Consider the following 22635-nt stretch of genomic DNA (forward strand, 5'->3'; position numbering starts at 1 on the left):
AAAATCTTTCATAAAAATATAATTTTATTAGTATATATGGATACAATGTTATGAAAATAGTAGCCAAAAAACACCTTAAAGACTATAAAAAATAAAAAAGAACGGATGTAGCATAAGTACTAGCTAGTTAGCAGTAAATATGGCATGCAACCCTTTACGTCCAACTGTCCACACCTTATGACCGTATAGCTAGTGTACATGTGTGTTACTGTGGATGCGTATGGACCATGCATGTATATATATATGCACGAGCGTATATATACATGATGTAGACTAGTCGTTTTCAGTTGTTTCGAATTCGACTGTCTGCATGCATGCGACGACGCCGCTGACTGCTCCTGCTGCTTGAAGAAATCCAGCCTCGCCACGGTTTAGCCTAGTCCTACTCCGACGCATCAACAGTTTCGGCGCGCCCAGCCTAGTACCATCGTCGCGGTTTAGCTTCGAGAGGAGTTCGTGTATATAATCTAAGGCTGAAAACTCACTTTTTCACTATATAATCTAAGGCTGAAAATAATTTTAAAAATTAGTCCATCATATAAGAAGAATATTAGTGAATTTTCCAATATTTTTAGAATTTTATTTGAGGTCATAACAATTTTTAAAAGTTATAAAAGTATATTTTTAATAATTTTGTTTAAATTCTACATGTACTTTTTGAGTAATTCTAATTAAAATAAGTTGCACATGTATTATGAAACACATACAAAAAGTTCTAAATTTTTTGAAGAAACATTTGATAATTTATAGGTGAACCTAATTAAAATTGAGTTGTGTGAAATTAATACACAATATTTATAGTTTTGTGTTACAAGACATAATATTTGTAGTTTTGTGTTACAAATAGCATAATATTTGTTTTTTATCATTCACTCTTTTTTTTTTTACCAGCCTAGAATTTTCTTTCGTTCCTAGCCAGCTACATGGATGCACACATGCTCATCAATTCAATATCGTCGAGCGTTTTGTGTAGACTAGTGTAGGAGTACTACAGTCCTGTATACTGAGGAAAAGCAAAAGGACAAAGCCATGCATAAAGGCTCCTGTAGTCCTGTATGTCAGTATGTGGCTACTGCACGCCAACAAGACAAAGTTGCGGCAGCGATGGACACCGGCTGACCAGACCCTAAATTTCTTGGTTCTTTTTTTTTTTTTTTTACTACGAGACTACTACAATATTTTTGAAAGAGATTGGCTGGAACTTGCACTGTTATTACTCCGTAGTACTACCATGAGTGCGGCCGTATGAAAATGAGACAGCTTTAATCAGGTTTTCGCAATATGCAGGCCCAGGGAAATGAAAATGATGCCGGGAAGTAGAGGTAGAAGCGAAGAGACAGGAGCAGAGAGGCGGCACGTGAGACGGCGAACTCCGGATCTGACGGCAGGCTCCCAGAAATCAAAGCAAAGCATACGAGGGGCCGGTACGGTCGTCGTGTACGTGTGCCTGCGTGGATCACCAAAGCACATATTGCGATTAGCATTAGGAACAGAAGCGAAGTAATAATGCAGCCACGAGTTAATACTCTCTTCTCCTCTGTCTTGTCTCTGAAGCACTGAATCGATGCGTTATCTTCCTCTCACGAGCAAAGCTGAAACTGCAGTCACAACACAGAAACCATGCATATCTGATAACCTTGTGCATTAGGAAATATTGGAGCACCATCTATGTTAGTAGAAAAGGAAGATGCACAAACATCTCTCATAAAAATTGCATCCAAGACTTCCATTCACAGCAAAGCCCAGATAGAAAGAACAATTGTTCAGAATAATACCAACACCACTAAACAAATCCAGTAGATCAGTGTGCTAAGAAAATGGTCCGCCATGTTCAACTCTGCAAAAACAGCGCATTAATGCAGAAACAAATGGCTCAGCTAGCTTACTCCACTCAACACAGATTAACTAACATACAAAGGTTCAAAAGGAGCCAGCATATGATTAGCACAGACCAAAACAAAGTTAGTCTTGCTCATTTACAAATTTCTATCTAAAAGGGCATAGACCTCAGAGACATAGAGTGAAAGATGGAGCACATGCCCAAGACAGATTGAAGTTAAAAAACAGAAACCCAGGTTGACTATTGCCACCACAGTACCACATTCATGCCGTGCCACTCAAAACTTCAATCAACTCAATTTTCTTCATCTTTGAGTAACCTTTGATTCCTCGAGACTTTGCAAGTTCCCTTAGTTCCACAACCTTCAAAGAGCTTATATCAGAACTTCGTGCAGCACTGTTATCATGTGATTCATCACTATCTGTAACATCTGAATTTTCCAAAGAAGGTTCAAGATACTCCTCATTAGGTTCATCAGTGTCGGATTCATCATCTGAAATAACATCAAAGTCATCCAAAGATATATTTTCTGGTGGTATTACAGAGTCAGGTTGATATGGAGAAACTGTGTCAGGTTCATCTGTAGCAGTCCTGTCATCAAGAGTTGTCTTGGCTTTCTGTACAGCATTAGTGACATTATTGGCGACAGATTTGGCATCAATGTCTTTATCGGCGTTGATAGCAGGCTGGAATTTTACTCCAGGAACAGGAGATCTTCTTCTGAAATTTGAGGCTGGCCTTTTGAAGGATGCAGGTGGTGGCTTCTTCTGCTCTTCCTGGGTGTCGTTTTTTAAGCCAAAGATGGTTGAGCTTTGTCTATTTCCAGAATCATTGCTGCTCCTTGTTAGATCAAAATTATGTTCTTTGTCATCACTACTCTTTCTTCTTTGGTCCACAGAGTGTTTCCTAAGCAACTTAAGAAGTGAATCAACACTGCCCCTCTCACCCTGCACTTTTGCAGGCTCATGCTTCTTGTCTTCCCTGCCTTTCCCCCTCGCTCGCAGTTGTGCTTGAACCCTTTTAAATAGCTCCACAATCTCCTTCTCTCTTTCCCCAGGAGCTGATGTCGCTTGAGGACGGGAGTTGCTTGCCAAAGAGATTGGTGGTCCATTTTTGGAGAACATGACATCACTATCAAATTCATCAATGTTCTCAGAATCATCTTTATCTTGGTATGGCTTGCCTTTGCCCCTAGAAGAACTGCCCTTTTGTTGTCGTGACATATCCGAATTCCTCGGCCTATGGTTATTGGGGCTAGCATTACATACTAGAGATACCCTCATTAGGCCCAACATAGGTGATGCAATCATGAAACAAGCTCCTGGAGGGAATCTGCAATCTCCATGATACACAGGTAGGGTTGCTCTGCCTGAAACTCCTGGGCAGAAAAGACACTGTAGATTAGTTATTGCTTTAGAAGTATGGTGAAATAGGAGGAAACTGGCAGCTTAAGATGGAATGATCTGCGGTAAATGATATGGGCATGAGGAGAAGTTCCTAGATTACCAAAAATATATGTAATAAAATGAACCAAAATGGGATGACTAACAATAATGCTTTTGATCCAATTGTCTTGGTGACCATGTTCATATTAGTATCAGTACCAAAAACTACTAGGATATATGACACACACAAAATTAACTAGTGGAATTTAAGGAAATATAAAGGCCACCTAAAGGGTGAAGCAGAACGAACTATTAGGGTGTTCATACGAAAAACAAGTGTCAAACACACTCTCATTCACATTTAGTCCAGAATGCAAGTCACAATACAGCTCGATCATAAATAGATGCATAAAATGGGCTTAAATGGTATGAACCATTCATATGTCCTGTCTGTACATCTGCAACGTATGTACAGTGCTACATCACAAGCGGAGGTCGATAGGATACAGTAGATCTGCCCATATTCATGAATCAGCTAACAAAGGATCCTAATTAAAGCTGAACAGCGTAAAAAGTGGCAAGCGACTACGCCTTGTACAATAAATCAGAAATGCATGCACTTGGTGACAATATCAGGAAATAGTGACCGACAGTAAATCTCATACAAATTAAATTTGGGAAATAAATGTAATCCATTTTGAACATGCATATATCAATCTGGCAGTCACCTACCGGGCTAGAATAAAGATTGATAACTTAGTCAACATGTCCATCCAGGCAGCTTAGAAAGTGCAGGGTGTCTAAATAGAAAAAATTAGCACTCAAAAAGTGGATATGCTTTAATTGTAAAACTGTGGAGGAAGTGTGAAGTAGACACACCATCTATTTGTGCATACACATCCTGTTGATGACGTTTATAAGTCGCAGATCCATTTTAACATCTAACAGCCTCTTGCATTTAAATAAAGACTGCAAATTGGAGTAGATTTTTGAGTTCACCACTGCAAGAATGGCTCGTACACCAGGCAACCAAACAAATTGCTATTGCATACACTCAGCCTGGCTCCCAGATACGGGTAAGGCTCAAGCATGCCAGCAACCAAACGCACCCTAAGGCGCTAACGACAACAGGCACCCTTATCAACAGCAGACCTATTATAGTTGGAGAACAAAAAATTTACCTAGTATCTTAGCTAGTGAGGTTTGCAGTGCTGTACTGCAATAGAGCAGCCTACATTTCTATAGTTTGTTCACTGCACGCTCCATCAGGAACAAAACTAATTAGGCACAATTTGGAACGCAAGAATTTCATAGGAAAATATTAACCCCTTATTACTCACTAGGATAGTATTACTGGATTAGGATTCCTTCCACAACTCATCATCCTCGCAGCATGTAGGAACGCACGCCACATACCAAACAATCTCCACTATTACGCTGCCCCCCGCATGGCTCACATTGCGCCCCCTCATCGAAACAGAGGCGCGCGCGCGACGGCGGGATATTTACTAAGACTGCACAGCGGACAGCAGGACAAGCGAGTGGTTGACATCAGGGCCGCCCAACAACCAGGCGAAGGGACTGCGCCGCGGAACGGTGGAACGAAACCCTAGCTGGTCAGAATTGGACGGTACCGCGCAGAACGTGTAGGTATGCAAGCGTAGCTAAGCAAGACGAGAGGCGAAGGAGGAGGGGACGGTACCGTGGTGGTGCAGGAGGGCAGGGGCGGCGGCTGACATGCCTTCGTGGGGGTGGGCCGCCTGGACCTTCCCGACCGACGGCGGCGTCGGTGGTGAGGCGGCGCGCTGGATCAGGGCAGAGCGATTTGCGGAGGAGAAGAGCGGAGTGGTGGAGTTGGGGGATTTTGGCGAGGGTTTCGGCCTGGGCGAGGGTTCTGCGGGGCGGGCGGAGTCACTCCACAGTCCACACGCCGGGACGTGGGCCGGCTCGTGTCACTCGTTCGCGGACCTCGTCGTGCTTCCTGGCCGACGGCAGAGATGCCTTCCGCATCTGGATGGACGAGCCGCGCCGGGTGGGCCGGTTCGGGACGGTGGGAGGGGATTTCGAGGGATCGCGCGTGCTGAGGCCGCGAAATAGGCCGTGCGTGCCGAGGCCTGAGCCCGGTTTCGTGGAACGGCTAGTCTCAGCCCGTACAGTTGCTTTCTAGAGCGAGGCCCGTTGGGTGCGTGGGCCACCAATGCCGATTCAGATTGCGATCTGCCTCGCGCTCGGCACAACGCACTCTTCAACTTCTATTCGCCGCAGAACTGAGCTCGAAGCCCAATTTCTGCCCCTCGATGGCTTCAGTATTCAGTATTCCCTTCTTCTCTGCTCCGGAAACCCGTTTAACCATATAACTAATATGATAAGCGGGTAAAATCTAATCCTCTAAACCCTAAATTCATTTATCCATATCATACCCGTGTAATAGGTAAGACATACTTATATTTATAAAATCCGTTTACTCATATAACTAGTTTGATAGGTAGATCTAACATAATCCTCCAAACCCTAAATCCCCAGTCCCTTTCTCAACCCGTCCTTCTCAGTACTCCCATTTCCACTGTTGCTAACCCCACACTCCACACCCCTTGCTCCCAGCACGCGTTGCCGCCTGATCCTCACCCAGTCATCGCCTCCCAGCCCCACTACCACCCAACCCATCCCTGCCTTGTGCTACTCAGCTTCTCTGCCACCCAACCTCATATCGTCGTCGCTAATGCCGCCCGTTCCTAGCCCCTTCCCGTCGAGGCCCATCACGACCAACACCGACGCCTAGGCTCTGACCTAGCACCCTGCCGCCTAAGTTAGCACTGGTAGAAGATCCAGTCTTACCCACGAACGACAGGTTTAATGTTCGTTCTTCACTCGTAGGTGTTCATGGGTATACCCACGAACAGAAAAATAATTAGCGGATACAAGTAATGCTCAGCACTTTATATCCATACCCGCGACACTCGATTGCTATCTTACTCCTGAGCACTCCATACTTTGCAGATCAAAGGGAGTTCATGCCCTGCTTAAACTAAAGACAGCGGAACCAGCTTCCAATTGCAGCACCAAGAACAGAGTGCCAAACCAATATCCTATATTAAACTCTCACAGCGACAACAAAAGCCATATCTACAATAAACTCATACATCCAGCGCAGCCATTAGAAACTGAACTACTAGAACACACTCCCAGAGATTGGCAACTCAAACAATATTTATTTCACCAGCACCCTTTAGTGTTTTAAAGGTGTCGCTGGTTGGATAGGTAATACATTGTTGTCGCTCTACTAACAGGTGGTGTAGCCTAAATTTACAATATTTTGAAATGTGTATGTATTTTTGCGAATATTGAAGAAAAAAAATCCACTTTGTACGGTAAGAAGCCTTTTTTTAAGCTTGTACTCTCTCTGAAAAATGGTAAATATGATTCTCAGAGAAAGGTGGTGACCTAAAAAATTTAAAAGGCAGTGTGACATGACACATCAATTATATATATCGTAAACAACGAACCGCGGTTCAGCAAATAGCCTACGTCCCTCTCATAGAAATCAGGGGGCAAACCAAAAGTGAAGGAAAATATCCATGACTCTGTGTCAGCGTCACTTTTTTTAATAGGAGTTGATTTTATTATAGAAGAAGAGAGTTGACTCAGTTTATAAGAAAAATTAAACCTAAAAACCTTACAACTGTACGGTTAATTTGAAGAAAAAAACCAGTTAAAACCCTCAACAACAGGCGATGAAACAATTCAAATAACACGGCTCGCACACCACTCAAAATACAGCTAAAAAAACTGAGTCCAAAGTAGGTCATCGTTATTGAGCTTGCCGCTCGAGCGACAACCAACTCTGACTTACTGCAGAGGATCACAACCACTGGCTCGATGTCATCACGCCTAAGGACAGACCTCCCTTGATTCAAGGACATTCAGCTAAATGCCCATTTTTTATCAAATAATTAAGCATATGTATATGTATTTGGCATATATATATGTGTGTGTGTGTGTGTGTGTGTGTGTGTGTGTAATCAATTTGTTGCGTATGACCCGGATCACATGTTTAAACTTGCTCGGTTTTATCCTATGGTCTTCTCAAGCAAGTATTTGATACCCTTTAGCTACGCACTTAGACTTTTTATTAAAGATATGCGTACAGATAAAAGGTTTAGAAATATAAAATCTTGGAAGCTTCCAATCATGCTTGTTAGAAGAGATAAAAGTCTCATGTATCCTATTATTTATAGGTTTCACAAGTTGGTGTCATAAGCTTCTCAAGTTGGCGTTAGTTTTCTTGTGGCAACTGCTAGTGTTGAGAGGGTACTTTCAGCAGTGAATTATGCAAAGAATAAGCTAAGAAATAGAATATGAGACTAATTATTGAATAACTATCTCGTAACATTCACTGAGAGCCAGTTTTTCAGGAAAGTCATGGACGAGGTCATGATATTGCGCATTCAATCCATGAAGAAGCGTATAGTTAAATCATATTAGTTATTGTGTAATTTGTATAAATATTTGAGTTTATTTCTAATATAGATAATTTATATTATATTATGGAGTCTAATATTATGAATCTTTTCTTTTCCATTGAATACTTTATACTACCGTCGAAGTTTGAATGCCCTAACTAGAAATCCTGGGTCCGCCACTAATCACGCCTGCGTCCACGGCCACCATTGGCACCACAAGGAGCCATGCCTCGTGTCATCGTTGCTGAGCTCTGTTAGACCCCATCAACAGAGTAGCTTCAACTCTACCATAGGACGTTCCTCACAGTGTGTCAGCTGTCCACTGGAACACAAAGCGAAAATAGCAAGAAGCAGCATCCCCGTCGACAACTCCAGAGCCCATGTCGAGGGGTGGTGTGGCGAAAGCCATCGCCGACGAGACCAGTGTTGCATCTGGACCAGCGAGTACCTCTGTTTAGAGATGGACCTCCAAGGCGACGCCTCCAAGGAGGATGTGACATGCAAGAACGCCATTGTCACCCATCCAGAAGCCCAGATAGGGTTTTCACCCGGAGAGTCCCGCAGGGTGGAGGGAGAGAGAGTCACCGCAACAATGCCTCCAGAGAGGAGAATAATGCCCAAGGGCGTTGTCGTTGTCGGCACCAAAAAACCAGCCAGGATAGGCTTCGCTCATGACTCCCCGCACCCCACCCACCACGCAATAAAGCAGTCGCCGAGGCAACCGCCCACACAGCTATGCCTGACACCTCGTGCACACGCCATCCACAAGGCCACCACCGGTCATACAATCATAGATGAAGATTGTCCCTAACTAAGATAGCATCATATTTTACTAAAGCATATTTTACCAAATTATGATTGCCACCGGAGTAAATGACTCGGGCTTCGATGAGGTATACCACGTGATTTTTTTATTACAAGTTCGAGTACATGTTTCGCAGGTAGTAACGTGGGAGCGCATGCGGCAACGAGCAGCAGCACTCGGCAGCGCACGGGAGCGAGGGCGCGAGAGCGCGCAACGCGGGCCCATGTGGGGAGCAGAGCAGAACACAGGGGAGAACGGGATCTTTAGGAGCAAAACGCCACACAAATGGAACAGGAATCCGTAGACGTTTTTTAAGTAGCATGAATAAGCGAGCAGGTTGGCTAGGTTAAACTAAACTAACGGGGCGGGTTAGCGGTTTGAGAGTGGAAATATGTCGGGTTACATTAGATACTCTCTACTGAGTGCACTTAAGATATTTGCCCTTTCACAAGACATCGAGACCTACAGCCTTAGCGCGACGGGCTCTCTTCCGCTTCCTTACCCTCTCAGCTTCGCGGGCCTGAGCCGCGGTATGGTCATACGTTGCCTTCCTCATACGCTCTTCATCTTGCCGCTTCAGACGTAGTTCCTCTTGCTGTTGCTCGTACTCCCGATGTGCGTAAGCTTCCCTCCTCCACCGCATGGTCATATCGACCCACCGCTTCTGATCTTCATTTTGTTCAATATCGAGCCATTCAATAAAGTCACAGATAGGTGGAGGAGACTGAACAAATAGAAAAAGATGATGGATTAGTAAAACAATATGTAAAATCAGGAAAGATGTAGCTGATATTTGTTACTATACTGATAGATACTCATACGGTCCATATTTATAGTCAACATCTGGGCTTCAGAAGACACCTCCACATGAAGACTCATGCAAAAATTCTACATCTCCATAGTCCATACAGAGGACGACAGTCACCTAATATGCGTGTGTAGACACCAGGATGACGCGGACTCGATCACAACACCAAAGTCCGACTCGACCATATAGCAAACCGACCATACTCAACTTGGCTAACTAGCCGACCCACAAAGGTGCACGCAGGCACCTGACTCAACCTGACATGAGTAATAAGGGAACGTTTAGCGGAGCTTAAGTTAGAATTTTTTAAGCTAGGTATTTCTAGCTTTAAAAATTCGTAGAGCTAAAGCTACGTATACATCGATGATGTTTAGATGAGTCATTTTATTTCTATTTTAATCAAAAATTGAGACTTAAACTATTTAATCTTAACCTATAAACGTACTGATATGTAGCTAGGAGCTAGAGTAGTGACAAACAAGTTCCAAAAAATAGTGTTGCCACCTGCTAATACTCTAAGTCTAACTCTCCTAATTAAACTAGCTAGCCACGGTTGGAATATAACTCAATATGCATGGAGCCAATCTGAATGCATGACTTCGGCTTCTTCTCTTGTTTATTCTCCTTGTGCAAATTAGTTCCGACAAATAATTTCATGCGTGGCAGAATATCCACAACAGCAACCTTTCGTTCTCCTTCAACTTACCATGATTTACATTAAAAGATAATGCTCCAATATGAGCAAAAAATTAGAAGGAACATTGCCTGAACTTTTCAACGAGGGTCCGTAAATCCGTTTCGTCCAACTTCCGTAGTCATGGTTGGCCGATCCAGGAAATCTCACATCGTCACATGGCAACAGGAGCACGCGAATTGATCGATTTGATCAACTTGAGCATGAGTTGGACCAACCAGCCTCGCAAGTGGACGCCGATGCAGCTTCCCACCCCCATTCTGACGCTGACCAAGTGACCAGCACCCAAAACCGCGGCGCGTGTACGCACATGCATCTTCTTTTGGTTGCTACATCAAGCTACGGTGGGCATCACAAATATCGGAACCTGACTGTCTAGCCGGAGCAAAAAGACGAGAACATGTCAAACATGGCGACCACCCTACGGCTGCAGGCGATCGCACTGGCCGTGCTGCTATCGCGTCTGGCGCCGGCGTCGGCTAAGCTGCAGCCACCGCCACTGGGGATCGCGCGGCCAGGCTGCCGCGACAGGTGCGGCAACATTACTGTCCCCTACCCATTTGGCATCGGAGCCGGGTGCCACCGCGACGATGGCCTCCAAGGCTTCCAGCTCGTCTGCGACGACACCCGCTCCCCTCCCCGCCTCACCATATACGGCTACAACTACCAGCTCTCCAGCCTGGCCCTTGACGCCGGCGAGGCCCGGACCTACCTCAACGCGACGCGCCAGTGCTACAACGCCACAGGGGGCTTCATCGGCGGCCGGACCTCCGACACGTATATGTCTCTCGGCACCAGCCCCTACCTCTTCTCCCCGGCCAAGAACCGCCTCGTCGCGCTCGGCTGCCCCAACCTCGGCTACTTCTCCGACATGGCGGGCTACTACGTCAGCGGCTGCATGTCCGTGTGCCGGCCGTCGCAGTACGCCATTCCGGGGGAGTGCACCGGCGTGGGGTGCTGCCAGAGCGCGATACCACCCGGCGTCAACTTCTTCGAGCCGAACACGCTCAACGTACCGCAGGGGCAGGGCGACTCAACATTCAACACCAATGTCACGAGGTGCCGCTACGTGTTCCTAGTGGAGGCCGAGTGGTTCAGGTACAGCGACAGCGTGTACCTCAACCGGACCGACGACTTCGCCGTGCCCGTCGTGCTCGACTGGGCCGTCCGGAACGTCGGCAACTGCAGCGCCGCCAAGCGCAACACGACGGACTACGCGTGCCGGAGTGCCAACAGCGGGTGCGTCGACTCCAGCAACGGCGCCGGCTACCGGTGCAACTGCTCCAAGGGGTACGAGGGCAACCCCTACCTCAACGACGGATGCAGAGGTAGACATCTTAACGCAATGCGCGCGTCACTGGTTTTCCTCAGCCACATTACCTGTTTGACTGATCCAATGATGAAATTGCTCTGCAAACGGAAGACATCGACGAGTGCCAGCACAAAGACGAATACCCCTGCTACGGAGTCTGCACAAATACGCCGGGAAACTACACTTGCAAATGCCCTCCGGGAACTAGTGGTGACGCCTCTACGCAGAACGGTTGCCGGGACAAGGACAAGTTCACGTTGGCTCTCAAAGTGGTTACAGGTACACAAATCATCATTCTGTGAGCCAAAATTGTACTTGTATATTCGTTAGTTTCGGCAATTTACTCTTTCTTATCGGGATACTGATGAGTACGCAATGTTCAGGAGTCAGCGTCGGAGTGTTCTTGTCAGTGTTCGTGTGCTTCTGGCTCTACCTGGGGCTCCAGAAGAGGAAGCTCATCAGAACGAAGCAGAAATTCTTCGAGCAAAACGGGGGCGTGCTCCTGCAGCAGCAGATGCGTTCCTACAGTAGCGCTGGCGCCGGAGCAGGTGGGTTCAAGATTTTCTCCAAGGAAGAGCTTGAGAAGGCGACCATCAACTTCGCCGATGACCGAGTTCTCGGCCGTGGCGGGCACGGCATCGTCTACAAGGGTATCCTCGAGGACGAGACGGTGGTGGCAATAAAAAAGTCTAAGATGATGGAGGAGGCCCAGACCAAGGAGTTCGCAAGGGAGATGTTCATCCTTTCCCAAATCAACCACAGGAACGTCGTGAAGCTGCTTGGCTGCTGCCTTGAAGTGGAAGTTCCCATGCTGGTCTATGAGTTCGTCTCAAACGGCACTCTCTACCACTACATCCACGATAAGGACCTCAAGGCTGACATAACCTTTGACACCCGTCTTCGGATAGCGGTGGAGTCCGCGGAGGCTCTCGCGTACATGCACTCCTCAGCTTCGCCGCCAATCCTCCATGGAGACGTCAAGACGGCGAACATTCTACTCGACGACAAGCTCACTGCGAAAGTTTCAGATTTCGGGGCATCAAAATTGGCACCGACTGATGAGGCTGAGATTGCAACATTGGTGCAGGGGACCTGCGGGTACCTGGACCCTGAATACCTTATGACATGCCAGCTAACCGATAAGAGCGACGTGTATAGCTTTGGTGTCGTCCTCCTGGAGCTTCTGACTAGGAAGAAGGCACTGTACTTGGACGGGCCTGAGGAAAACAGGAGCCTCGTGTCATCCTTCATGACGGCACTGAAGGCTGGCCGGTATGAAGAGCTTCTGGACAGCCAGGTGAGGAACGAGATGAGAGCTGATGTCCTAGAAGAAATTGCTCACCTCGTGGTGCGATGCCTCAGCATGAGCGGGGAGGAACGGCCAACAATGAAGGAGGCTGCCGAGAGGCTGGAGATGCTAAGGAGATACCAGCAGCACCCGTGGGTTCAAGCTGGTGGCAATGCTGAAGAGAGGCAGAACTTGCTTGGCATGGAACAACAGAACCTTCCTTACAAGTTCAGACAGCAAGACGTCCTTGATCTTGAAGAGGGCAGCACATATACTTTTAGTTTGTAGATCATAATATTTGTGCCGTTCTTTAGCAAATAAAGTCAAGTTTGGATTATTTTGACTGTAATAACAAAAAGGTGCACAACTGTTGAGGCAAAACTAGATCAAGCAGTTAGAGAGTTTGAAAGTGAGACGTTGACTCATTCTCAAATTAATAACAAATTGCTTGATTTGTGCAGTGCGAATTTAACTCCTTCAAGTAACTAGTACGTGATCAGATAATGTGGAACAAAAGAACCTCTAAAAGGTTTATGTCGATTGTAAGATCCCAGGGAACCAATGATATATTACTTTCTCAGTACAACACTATCTGAGTCTAATCTCATATACTGTTCATGTTTCTTCTTTAAGAAAAAGGATAAGTAGTTTCTTAATTAATTATTGTGAAACTGAATGCAGGTCATACTTATTCTTTTCTCGAACATTGCAGGAGAGTTGCATGTTATTGTATTATAGAAGGAAGAACAAACGGTCCAAATACAAAGCCCCGAGGGGCAAAAACAGAAAAACGAAAACAGCCTGCAGCCACTCAAATGAAACTACGGGTCATACTTATTTACAAAGGACAAACAACATGATGTCATAAGAGCTCGGAGTCACTGTTACAAGTATAGGAAAAAAATACACAGAAGGGCTTTGCGAACCATTGTTTATTATTATTTATTTACTGACCATAGAATGAACGAACTGCTTAACTTGATTTATAGTTCATCTAAAAAACTAAATTTACAGGATTATGTGCAAAAATTGTACCTTTTTATTTGGGGATCTGGTGTGTCATGGGCTTCGCTAACAGATGCCCAATTCACAGCTGCCTTATAAAGGAATAGGCCTCCCAATGAAGGTCATAACACTCAGCGTCCCATTCTAAGCCCTTAGCGATCCCATCCTTAATCCGCTGATCCCAGCGGGAAGGATCATTCTTCTGCACATTGGGGAGTAAATTGTGTGTCAATTCAAGAAGCAAATAACTTCATAATATAAGATAGTTTCAGGCTGAAAGCCTCCTGAGCCTTTTGTTTATAACTTTGCCTATCTTGATGGTTCAGAACAATAGTTGATCTATTCAGACTTGGGAGATAAATAAATGTGCACAATGAACATCTCTGTGACATGATAGCTATGGCCCCCTAAGGCTGTGAACTTACAAAGCCATCAAGTGCTTGATAAAGAGACAAGTCTCCGTAGGTTGAGATGATGTACTGAGACATTGCTCTGTTGCGGCAACCATGTCCCTCAGACAGCCTGGTTACAAGTACACACAAACAGAGGACATAAGTGACAACATAAATACATAGTCGGCGATCAACTGATGTAAACACTTACCTTGATCCATACTGTAAGCTTCTGCTGTTGTCATGCAGTTTTGACTCACTATGGACACAGCAAACATTTTGTCTAAATCACATTGAACAGATGAATGGCCGAAAAAAATGTTTTATGGTTTTTACCTTGATCCATCACTGGGAAAGTTTATCTGTACTGGCACAGATCCATACTTTATTGCCTTCATCTGCCCACGAAGAGACTTAAATTTTACTAAGAGACACAATAGTGGGGTGGAAACTAATCGCAATAGACAGTTATTTTCTGTGTCCTGAAATATAACTCGTCATTTATGATGTTGCTAAATTCAACACAGCTTAATGCAAACAAATGTAGCAGCAAGATCTGTTCACAAAAATATATATTTATATATATATAGCAGAAAACTGAATAAAACCACGGTATGCAAATAAAAAATGTTAGTCCTTATATTTGAGAGGAAAATGATATGCATACTAAAAATATTGTTTTTGCTGACTGTTTACAAATTAAGAATGGGTTGCCATGCCCATGCACTAACGCTGCCACTCACTTGGAGCCTAGTATGCAGGCTATTGCCTTTTTTCATGGAAGGCTGCCACGTGGGCGTGCTGTTTTCTGTCATAGACAATGAGACGAAAAAAATTGTGTACACCCCTGCTCTATTTGAGATAAATTAAACAGCCGGTAGATAATATGTTTGCAACCGACATGTTACATATGACATGCAAAAGGAAAGAATCACCAAGAACAAAATGGTATCTGAATTAGTCGTTCCATCTTACTAGCATGTGGAAATGAATCCACACCAGTTCTGTGACAAGGAGCAGATTTCAGTATTTCACCCTTCAATTCAATGAGTTCACGCCTATCAATCAATCAGCCATACTCTGGAAACCAGTAATCTTATTCCTCCTTCCATCAAATCAATGGACACTTACTTTTCCTAGTTACAGAGACCCTTGTACTTGAACCTTTGTTTACTAAGCAGAAGCAGAAAAAGGCTGGTTTCACTTTCACATACCGCTATTTGCAGAGATGGATCTTGAAAGGAAGAGCAAAGAATGATATCAGAGCCTGCAAATATTAAGTGTGCAAGGGCCTCGTCGTATGCCTCAACGAATGTTATTTTGTCTCCCTGATTGATAAACTGAACAAACTATAAAGAAATGAAATTACACTACACACAAGGTACGCAATGAACATGAAAAGCTTAAACAAGTTATGTTAGACACGGAACAGTGATACCTTTAACTCTTCCTTTAATGCTGAGTTCCCAACAGACCCTAACTTTTCCATGAAGATGACCTATACAGTATAACCTTTGGTAACTATGAGAATAGAGAAATCTACTGTTTATGTCCAAATGGAAGGTAACTAATAACTACACAAACCTGAGCACTTCTGCTCAGAGCAACATGAACTGCTTCATTGAGATTATGAATATCTGAATCACCATCACAGATACATCCTACCTGACAAATGGCACTTACCTGTTCACTGTCGTAACTAAGTAAACAGAAGAGCTTACGTGCAAAACAATAAGGTACATACTACAATGGATGAGCAACTGCGGAACCCAAGGCGCCGCTTAAGTGCTCCTCTGCAAACAGACTTTCCCTCAATATCATTGGCAGAATACCGCCAAGGAAGATAAATGTCTTTGGATGGGTCCCAAAGTTCACCATCCAATCCATGAGAAGCAACCAGTATCTTCTCCCTAGAAAGAAAAGAAAGTGTCTGAGAAACTCTCAGCAAAGCATTTGCCAATTGTGGCCAGCATGCTTTCCAGCCCCTGCCGAAGAATTATGGAAAGATAAGCAAGAAATCAGATAATTACTGATGTGCAGCTAATGTTGCTTCCAACCCATGTCTCAAATCCTGGATAAGAACATCTTTCGAATGGATTGAGGACATTAAAACAACTTTATTTGAGTAAACAATTCCTCCCTGTAAACATATATGAGCAGAAGTTCATAGAAAGATATAAGCTTAATTGGGTACATCAAGGGCATTTGGAACAATTTACTTCTATCTGGCATTTTATATTCAAGGACATCTACACATGTTTGAACAATAAGTTTCCCACAGAAACAGAATTGCCCTCAGTACTAAAGGCTTATGTTGCCAGAGATGACAGAAATTTAGATATCCATAGTCTTCAATGTCTAAGATATACCAAAGCATTCAAATCCTGAAATTTTAAGAAGATTTACCTTTAGAATATTAACAAGATGTGTCTTATTAGGATCCTGAAGACGGTCAGCACGATGAAGGTTATGAGGATCAAGCCCACACAGCTCCAACTTATTTGGCTCCTCTAGGCACTGCATATAGGAGTTCTCTTTTTGTAATTGTCCATTAAAAAAAAATCGAATGGTAGAAAATATTTTTAAAAATGATACAATTTATCTAGTCCATCCTGGGATGGGTAGGATAGTGCACGTACCTACATATACATGTGGAGATGCATATCTCAGCTCTATAGTTTGTATGTTCTAAACTATGCAGTGAGAACGTGCTGATAGCACAATGGTAAGTTACCCAGTTGTGTTGCTACAAACCAGGGCTCGAACCAGAACCCTAGTTCTCACAAAAAAAAGGTGTCTCGTTGTGTGTCGCTTTCAGTGTGGTCCTGGGTGACCGCGAAGTCGCTTTTGCTGATGCCCCTGGACGGTCGACCTTCGGTGCCTTTTCTCGACCTTTAAAAGTAATGCTATGGGCCGTCTTTCTCCATAGGTCGAGTTTTTTTTTTCTTTCTAAACTATGCAGTGGCAATAGTGATCTACAGGCCATTCCCTACGATTAACTAGCAACCATTGCACGAAACATACAATATTTAAGGAAAGATAAGAAACCACTAGTAGATGTAGGTACATGTACTACTGAGCCCTAAAAAATGCCTCAAATTTTACGAAAAGGATGTTGCAACGATTAGAAGATGGTTGGCAGTTTGAATCTTAAAAGTTGCATCAATCTCGAGGCACATTGGTGGTGGTGATAGTGCATGTGTACCCCCTTCTACAATTTGAAAAGTCATTATGAATATTTACTTGTGAATTCAAGTCTTGGCATGTCAGTAATATTCGAGTGTTCCCAAGCCCCTGAAAGTATAACAAAATACAAGTCAGAACTTCACACAAGGATTTCAATAACAAAATGCTAACGTATATGAATAATATTCAATCTTGATTCTGCATATACATTTGTAATGTTTTATACATGCTGTAAACTCACTATTCAGAATCCAAGTGGGAATGCAACAACCAGGGCTGTACTATTCGCACCAAACTACTACCTATGGTCTGATTTACATATCATTTAGGACACCGACATGGTCTGGTCTGCACACATTTGACCATTATTTTTCAAAATAAGTATTAACATATATTATAAAATTGTAATAATATAGAAGTACTTTTGATGATACATCTATTAATATCTATATCATGTTCCAAATACTTTATCGCATAATAGTAAATGTTTTAAATGTTTGATTGCATGCATTCTAAGACAACATCGATTTTGGACTAGAGGTAGTATTCAATTTATTTGCATTGGGCACATTGTGCACATGCTTTCTCTTTTGTTTCCAGTCTGAGATATGTTACATTGGTGATGACAGGACAAAATCCTATCAGAAGATATTATCATCCATTTAACATGAAGAAGCAATGAAGAGCATAGGATGGTTGTCGAGGAAATAATTTGTGACCTATCCTCATACCGTCAAAGAGCGGATACAAAGAATATCTTCGAGAAAGCACTGTCTTTGAGAGAGATGAGCATATTAGTAGTCAATAACAAATAGGCTTCAGCTAAAACTGACCTGGTGAGCAAATATATCCCAGAAAAGTGGTGCCACGATAGCAGTTTCCCAGTTATGTATGTGTAAAATGTCTGGCTGCTTTCCAGATTTTACAATATAATCCAACGACGCACGAGAAAAATAGGAAAATCTAAAAAGATGCAGTAAGAACATGTCATTTGTATGTCACATGCAAAATAAAAGCAGCATACCACAATTGTCTCATATATTGAGCTTCCAATAAACAACAACAACTTATATTCTAAAATGGTACAATGATCAACAGTTGTACAAAAGTTAATCAGTTCAACATCAGGTCCTTCTGCATGTTATATTCATAAAAAGTTATCATTATTATAATCTAGTACTGCATACCGCTCAAAGTCATCAGGGTAGCCACTTAACATATCACGATTGAAATAGGAGTGTTGAACTGGTTCGATAAGTATAATACCAACACCACTTGATATACTGCATCAAAGACGAAAAATTTAGGAGGGAAAACAAATCTAGAACTAGACAAATGCAAAAGCATGCACCAATTCTAAGATGAGAATATAATATATAACAACTAAAATAATACTAGAGCTAGATAATAGTGCTTGTAAGGTCCCTTTGCATACTAGGAGTATATCTTTACCCTGTCCATATTCTGTTTTTATGCCAAAGGCCGCCAAAATAAGATTCATACTCTGCCTCAGCTTTCCTCAGACCATGAATTATGTCCACATTTAAGCTGGTGTACCTATTTTGTGGCATACCAATGCAATTAGCATGATTGTTTTGCTTGCAATAATCAAGACATAAATGTGCCACAACACCCAAAAAAGGGATATTCCTATTTTGCTAAGGATAACAACAAACTGCAAATCTTACACGCATGTGATCAGTTTCCAAAAAACAAAAGAGAGGGAAAACTGAGGACTATAGACCAAAATAACACTACTGTAATACATAACTTATTTCGAAATGGTTGGTTAAGTAATGTAAATCACTTAGCATGTGCTGCCCTGAAAGGAATAAATGGTATGTTACTGAATCATAGATGGTTGTCAAAACTAAAAGGTTGACCATCAAGTTCGGTACTTCAGTCTTCAAAAGAATGCCAAGTTTACAACATCCATCTAGAATGAGCAAAAAATTGTGTCAGCTGGATATTGTGATTTGTATGTCAGAATTTCACTTTCCCACAACAATAGCTGAAACCTTAAAGCACGTCCTGAGAGGCAATGATTTGTTACCTGATGCAACTTAATAGAGTATTAGTTAAAAAAAACTCGACCACGGGAGAAAATGCTCCCCTGGCTTTGTCTTAAGAGAGGGTAGAACCGAACCCTTTAGGGAGCTACGCACACGACCTACGAGCACCCGGGTTCAAGCCTATTAGAGTATCAGTATACAGTAATACAATTCAAATACACAGCTAAAAGCTTAGAGGCGAGGTGATTCCTTCCTGCTTCTAAAAAAAAAACATAGAAGCGTGTTATACAGTTGAACATTGTTGACGCTCACTCTCTAAATCAACCCACAAGAAATTTCCACGTTCATACGAATTCTTGGACCATTACAACATAAAAACCTTCAGTGTGCAGCAATATTGTACCAATGATTTGTACCAAAGATTCTTGGACCATTACTCTCTAAAGCATGCAGTAGCAATATTGTACCAAAGATTTGTTAAGGGCAGAGAGATTGCGTACTTGGGCAGTATGACCTCCACCAAGTTACCCTTTGTTCGTAGCGCACAAGATAAACCAGCAACATAGGCCGATAATGATCCACATGATGCTACTGGATCCATTTCGATGCAGATGTGCACAACATGAAGAGGTTTCCTGCATAGCAATTGAACATATGCTAAAATATTGTAGTGACAATTATGATAACAAAGACTCAAATCAAACGGGTTGCTTGATTACAATAAAGTAAGTGCACAGTTCTTTGTTATACTGGATGAAATATAAGTGTCAAGTGTGTATGAGTTGCCATGTAGACATGAATCTTCAAGCTGACTCAGATGGATGCCAAATGATGCCAATATAGGCAGGTTATATAATGTGGCAAACACTTTGAATACAAGGCGGCAATAGTAAAGCTGGAGGACATAGAGGTAAATGGTAGCATACTCTGTTGGTTTACGCAGAAAGAGTCGCAATTCTGACAGCAGTTCAGTATTTGGCTTATGATGAATATCAGAAAAGGCACTTTGTACAGTGCTTCGATTATCGACAACTTTCTTTCTTAAATCAGATGCTACTTCCGTGCTGATCATTCCAGAAATGGTCATCGTATCTATCCGCAGGAGTAACTCACAGAAACTTGATGATTGTGCTGCTTCTAAAGGAAAACCTGAAAGGAGACACATCAGAAAATGAAATATGTAAAAGGGAAGAGAAAGGCATATGAAGTTAAATTAAGAATGAGAAATGGAAGGTAAAACTGTCAGATCAACACACAGCATTGGATTGCTGGAGGTTGTGCAATTTGATATTCTGGTCCTAATAGTTCCTGAACTAAAAAATGCAGGGAGTGCACCTTGTGCTTCCGTTTCTAGTGCTTCTATGTCCTGAAGAAGCAATTTATTTTCATCTTGCAGTTTCTTCAGCTCCTCCATGGCCACAAGCCTCTGCTTGTTCAGGTACAGGATATCTGTAACAGACAAATTATTTTACCTATTTATCAGAAAATAACGGGGTGATGTGAATACATGCTTCTAACTGTGCTAACCTTGTGGAGCAAACTAAAACACATTAACCGATGGTATTACTAAGTTGTGGTTCGAGACATAAAACAGCATTTGAACAAAGCAAGGGAAGAAGTAATTACTCCGCTGAGCCTGGCTGAAGAGCTCCCGAATGTCACCCTTACGTTGCTCATCAGCCAAATTTGTTCCCTGGAACAGCAGTGACCCTAAACTCATAGTCCTCGTAAACCAGCAAAGTATAACAATACTAGAAGATATGTGCATTTATCTGTGTCGATCTCAATCCGTACCTGGTCGCTATTTGCTTCGGCGTCCAACCTACAAATTCCCACCACCCCGACACAGACAAACTCACAAGCATCAACCAATGGCTGCTCCAACTCCAAGTGCTAAAATCGTAACAAAATAGAGATAGCGGGCACCAACCGGACGGTACTGGAGCTCTCGCGACCGGGCTTACCTTGAGAATTGCCTTTCCCTTTCCTGATACACAAGTCGAAGAACCGAATTAAGTGAGGCGCGCGCGCGCGCGCGTCAAGTGTACGAGCACGACTGCACGAACCTGTGCTGGGTGTGGAACTGTACGCACCTGGAGTAGGAGCACCGGGTGAGAGGCGTAGGGCGTGGGGCGCGCGCGAAGAGGAGGCAGTGTGCAGCGACGCGCGGCCGCGGGAGGCGGCGGTGCCGGAATTGAGAAGTTGGTGGTGGGGCTCGCAACGCCGCTCCGAGCACGAGGCGCGGCGTCTCCATGCCTGCCTGACTCTTAGCTACACGCGCCGCGCCTCTCGCCGATTCGCCGGCTGACACGACACCCTTTGATCTAGGTTTCGCGGCGATGCTTGCACTGATCGGAGAAGGGAGAGGAAGTGAAGGAGTGTGGAGGAAGGAAGCGGAAGCGTGCGGAGGGAGGAATGCGTGCGCGCCGTTGGGAGTGAGCGAGTGAGCGGTGGTGCGGGGGTGCATCTGGGGATTTTTATTTTTAGTGGAAACAGATTTCATTAGACCAGGCTCAACGAAATGTTATTTCACACAACTAGTTATAAAATTCGAGAAATGATCTTGTTATGGACGAGGATTATCTTTAACTAAGGTAATACTATATTTTTATTAAAACATCTGTTATCGAATTACAACCATAAATATAGTACAGACGTGCTACCAAATTACAGGATTAGTTATAAAATTCGAAAAATGATACAATCATAGATGAATATCGTCCCTAACTAAGATAGCATCATATTTTACTAAAGCATATGTTACCAAATTATGATTGCCACTGGAGTAAACGACTGGGGCTTTGATGAGGTATACCACGGGATTTTTTGGATTACAAGTTCTGGTACATGTTTCGCAGTAGTAATGTGGGAGCGCATGCAGCAGTGAGCGGCAGCACTAGGAAACGCATGGGAGCGAGGGTGCAAGAGCGCGCAACGCAGGCTCACACGGGGAGTAGAGCAGAACTCAGGGGAGAACGGGATTTTTAGGAGCGGAACGCCAGACAAACGGAACAGGAATCCGATGACATTTTTTAAGTAGTACGAATAAGTGGACAGGTTGGTTACGTAAAACTAAACTAACGGGGCGAGTTAGCGGTTTGGGAGTTTTTTATTTCTATATTTTTCGATTAAAAATTTAAGTAAATAGATTTTTTGGAGTAATATTTACAAAACTAGGCGTCTACCGCCCCCTGAGAGGGCGGCAAGGGGACTAACCACCCTCTCAGAGGGCGGGTAGGGCAACCGCTCACTGAAGGGCGGGTAGGCCTTTTTTAAAATGTTACAAAATGGGGAAATAGATATGTTGCAAAATTTGGAATTAAAATTGTTAAAAAGTGACCAATACGGTATAATGGGGAAGCGATATTTTAGACTAGTTTACGTATTGTTAGGAGGATATAAAATCAATATTTGTGAATAAATTATATATGTGGAGCACTCGCAGCAT

The 22635-nt window shown here is 43.4% G+C and overlaps 3 protein-coding genes across 8 annotated transcripts; 1 reads left to right on the plus strand and 2 right to left on the minus strand.

Annotated features, from left to right (window-relative positions):
• Positions 1-1857: 1857 nt before the first annotated feature.
• LOC133920969 (SAP-like protein BP-73) lies at positions 1858-5129 on the minus strand. Of its 2 annotated transcripts, none has more exons than XM_062365637.1 (2): positions 4928-5129; positions 1858-3209 (listed from the first exon to the last, which is right to left on the minus strand). In XM_062365637.1, exons 1-2 carry the CDS (start codon positions 4962-4964, stop codon positions 2104-2106), a joined length of 1143 nt encoding a protein of 380 aa, XP_062221621.1. In that variant the 5' UTR covers positions 4965-5129; the 3' UTR covers positions 1858-2103. The 2 variants fall into 2 exon arrangements, with proteins under 2 accessions (XP_062221621.1, XP_062221620.1); XM_062365636.1 differs by having other exon boundaries at positions 1858-3218; positions 4928-5125.
• A 5206-nt stretch (positions 5130-10335) lies between these two features.
• Positions 10336-13145, plus strand: LOC133920971 (wall-associated receptor kinase 1-like). The gene is made up of 3 exons (XM_062365642.1): positions 10336-11320; positions 11416-11583; positions 11688-13145. Exons 1-3 carry the CDS (start codon positions 10393-10395, stop codon positions 12878-12880), a joined length of 2289 nt encoding a protein of 762 aa, XP_062221626.1. The 5' UTR covers positions 10336-10392; the 3' UTR covers positions 12881-13145.
• Positions 12072-21677, minus strand: LOC133920970 (uncharacterized). 5 transcript variants are annotated; one of them, XR_009910187.1, is made up of 24 exons: positions 21281-21677; positions 21118-21174; positions 20982-21009; positions 20814-20880; positions 20523-20636; positions 20114-20336; positions 19688-19822; positions 18628-18732; positions 18363-18458; positions 18009-18138; positions 17233-17283; positions 16396-16506; positions 16020-16129; positions 15734-15899; positions 15574-15654; positions 15428-15487; positions 15204-15338; positions 14326-14387; positions 14201-14248; positions 14023-14119; positions 13628-13799; positions 12647-12844; positions 12422-12521; positions 12072-12317 (listed from the first exon to the last, which is right to left on the minus strand). XR_009910187.1 is itself a non-coding variant. In XM_062365641.1 (21 exons), the coding sequence occupies exons 1-21, from the start codon at positions 21652-21654 to the stop codon at positions 13680-13682; spliced, it is 2349 nt and encodes a 782-aa protein (XP_062221625.1). In that variant the 5' UTR covers positions 21655-21677; the 3' UTR covers positions 13407-13679. The 5 variants fall into 5 exon arrangements, 3 of the variants coding, with proteins under 3 accessions (XP_062221625.1, XP_062221624.1, XP_062221623.1); XR_009910188.1 differs by having other exon boundaries at positions 12407-12521; XM_062365641.1 differs by lacking the exons at positions 12072-12317; positions 12422-12521; positions 12647-12844 and having other exon boundaries at positions 13407-13799; positions 15204-15317.
• Between the last annotated feature and the right edge of the window lie 958 nt (positions 21678-22635).

The sequence above is a fragment of the Phragmites australis genome, chromosome 6 (assembly GCF_958298935.1).
Source record: "Phragmites australis chromosome 6, lpPhrAust1.1, whole genome shotgun sequence".
In the NCBI taxonomy this organism is placed as follows: domain Eukaryota; kingdom Viridiplantae; phylum Streptophyta; class Magnoliopsida; order Poales; family Poaceae; genus Phragmites; species Phragmites australis.